The sequence below is a fragment of the Aedes albopictus genome, chromosome 3, assembly GCF_035046485.1.
Source record: "Aedes albopictus strain Foshan chromosome 3, AalbF5, whole genome shotgun sequence".
Taxonomy (NCBI): domain Eukaryota; kingdom Metazoa; phylum Arthropoda; class Insecta; order Diptera; family Culicidae; genus Aedes; species Aedes albopictus.
The window spans coordinates 390,669,567-390,672,322 of record NC_085138.1 but is presented as its reverse complement, the minus strand read 5'-3'; the positions used below and the strand labels follow the sequence as shown (position 1 = coordinate 390,672,322).

Genomic DNA, 2,756 nt, shown 5'->3' with positions numbered 1-2,756 from the left:
TCCCATACAAACTTTAAAGGGCTTGTGCACTCTCAATTTCAATTTCAAATCAACTATAATTTTTTGGGAGAAGTCCTATGAATCGAATAAGCGGTGTGGAGCAAAAACGATTTTTGAACCACGCTAATGATCATCTGATTATTGAAATGCTTCATGAAATTGGCAATGAAATTATCAAAGATTTCCTTGGTGATTGCAGCATTTAATCAGTTTAATCGGTTTACGCTGTTTAGTGAATCCCCTAAAAGTGTTTAGTTAAACACCTATTATTATCACACTATTGTTTATCATGACGTGACTAGATAACATTACGTTAATTGCGCTGTTTCGCCTTATCGCGACCATTTCAACTAGCCCGAGTGTACCTTACATATTTAAAGCTCATACAGGAGCCTAAGTTTACTACATACTCTCTTGTGTTAACTTTTTGATCAGATAAATAGTTTTATAGCCAGTCGGATACAACTGGATTCAGTCTGTAGATAACGCCTTAGGTGATTGCAAATAAACAGCTTCCTAGTAGATACGTACATACATCTCAACTATCTGAATTTACATAACAATGGATTATATACTAGAACAGTTGAAATTTGTCGCCCTGGAAGATGGGCGACACTGTAGAATCGTTTGTATACAACAAAACAATTTCGGCGAATACAAACGTCATGATGCAACCCACCTGCAACCTCACGCGAAAACAAGGTCCTCAAACAATCAGTCCCAATGTCCTCCGCCGAATTCCTCTTCAAGTGAAAAGATATCATCCTAGGCGTTCCATAAGATCAACGGAACGCATTGTGCTGTGACTGCGTCAGGAGAACAGTTCAGTCTGAAGAAGCATCTATAAGCTTTCTTGAAACGTGCTGTTTGAACAACTGTCCATCAATATTCGCATGGCGCTAGGTTACTTGGTGATAATTTAAAATCGATTGAAGGCAGTTTGCCAATCGGCAATCTTATTCGGAACTATTCGGTTGAAGGTCTGAAAATGTGGTGGCTATTGAAATTTGTTGTTTGTGTTGTGCTGTTTGACTTAGGCCACGGGCAAAGCTACGGTAGTTGTGATTATACCTACAGTTATAGCAGTTATGCTGTAGGATATATCCAATCACCCAATTGGAGCAACTACTACACTCCGGGAACGAACTGTCGGTTCACGATACAGGCACCTCCCAGACACTATCTCTATGCCCAGTGCTATGATATGTACTTGCCGTCGTCCTACGGATGTTACTACGATAAATTGCTGGTGTCTCCGAGTGGCGATTCTACCCTCAGTGGTGCTCAAGTTTACTGCGGAACAACTCCGTTCAACGTGGCAACGAATGGAAGTAAACTGGTGGTGGCTCTTCAGACATCTCCCTACTTGAATGGCGGTCGCTTCCGATGTCAAATCACTGCCATTCCTGTGAAGTGTAACTGCGGCAGCCGGAAGACTGTAAGTTAAGTGAATGTTACGCTTTCGAATGTTGTGACTTATTAACCCTTCCTGTTTAGCCACTCATTGTAGGAGGAAAACCCACGCAAGCCAATGAGTTCCCGATGATGGCTGCAATCATTGAAATTTCGTCCAAGTCACTTGTTTGTGGCGCTACAATCAGTAAATACTCTTCATTGTTGAAGTTTAAAATCAAAGACTAACTAACTTTTCTAATCAACAGTTACCAATCGCCATAGTCTAACGGCTGCGCACTGTATCGCTGGGCGATCGATTACCAATAGTGCACTTCTTGTAGGAGACCAGAATATGAATATCGGTACGGATACTCCTTACGCCAAATTGATGAGGATTTCAACATTTACTGTTCATGGTCAGTACAGTGCCAGTACCAAGGCAAATGATATTGCTTTGGTTCGAACCGTAGACGAGATCATTTTCGATGCTGGTGTCAGCCGAGCGTGTCTTCCATATATCTACCAGAATACGAATTTCAACAACGTCTACCTGGAAGCTCTCGGATGGGGAACGCTGGACTTTGGCGAACGTCTAGCAACTGAGCTGCAGAAAGTCAGCCTCCAAGTAGTGAATCAAACATCCTGCCGCACTCAACTATCTGGAATGAACACGGTTCAGGACAGTCAAATTTGTACTTATACGCCAGGGAAAGACAGTTGCCAGTATGATTCCGGTGGCCCGCTGCTCTACACTGACCAGTCCGGAGGAACCGTCTACGCCATTGGCGTCATCAATTATGGCATCACGTGCGCTTCCAAGTACCCCAGCGTGAGCGCCCGGGTCACTTCCTATCTCAGCTGGATCGAAACCAACACCGGGTACGACTTTTGTGAGAAAGCGTAATAAAAATGCACATTCTGTATGTATCGTCGAGAAACGGCAAAAAAAGTGCAAGAAATAAAACACGACAACGGAAATAAAAAGCATTTGCTGTGTTAAAAGTGCTTTTAAAAATAATTAATTGTTGGCATTCATTTGCGATTCCATTCACACTGCCGGCCCACAAGAGCTCGGCCCCAACCGGAAACCGAGTCAACCAGTGAACGACCACCCAACCCAACAACACGTTCCCGGCCGGCCTCTGCCCGGGTGATAAGAAACGAAGTGAGCGTAACATGGCCTGGGTTGGGTACGTTTGTGTTTTCTGGTCGTGTGCGCTCCTGCATAGAAGCAACGTCTTGTTGTGAGCCACTGCCACTACTGCACTGCACTGACTGCTGATGCCATTTCAAGCCGAATGCTTTGGCGAAAGCGTGGCAGTGAGCGTACGCGCGGAGTGCAAATGTGTTGTTTACTGTAA

At 44.0% G+C, this 2,756-nt stretch overlaps 1 protein-coding gene across 1 annotated transcript; it reads left to right on the top strand.

Moving 5' to 3' along the window:
• Nucleotides 1-593: 593 nt before the first annotated feature.
• On the top strand, nucleotides 594-2,397 carry LOC109410565 (venom serine protease). The gene is made up of 3 exons (XM_019684096.3): nucleotides 594-1,438; nucleotides 1,498-1,600; nucleotides 1,662-2,397. Exons 1-3 carry the CDS (start codon nucleotides 989-991, stop codon nucleotides 2,297-2,299), a joined length of 1,191 nt encoding a protein of 396 aa, XP_019539641.2. The 5' UTR covers nucleotides 594-988; the 3' UTR covers nucleotides 2,300-2,397.
• The last annotated feature ends 359 nt before the right edge of the window (nucleotides 2,398-2,756 follow it).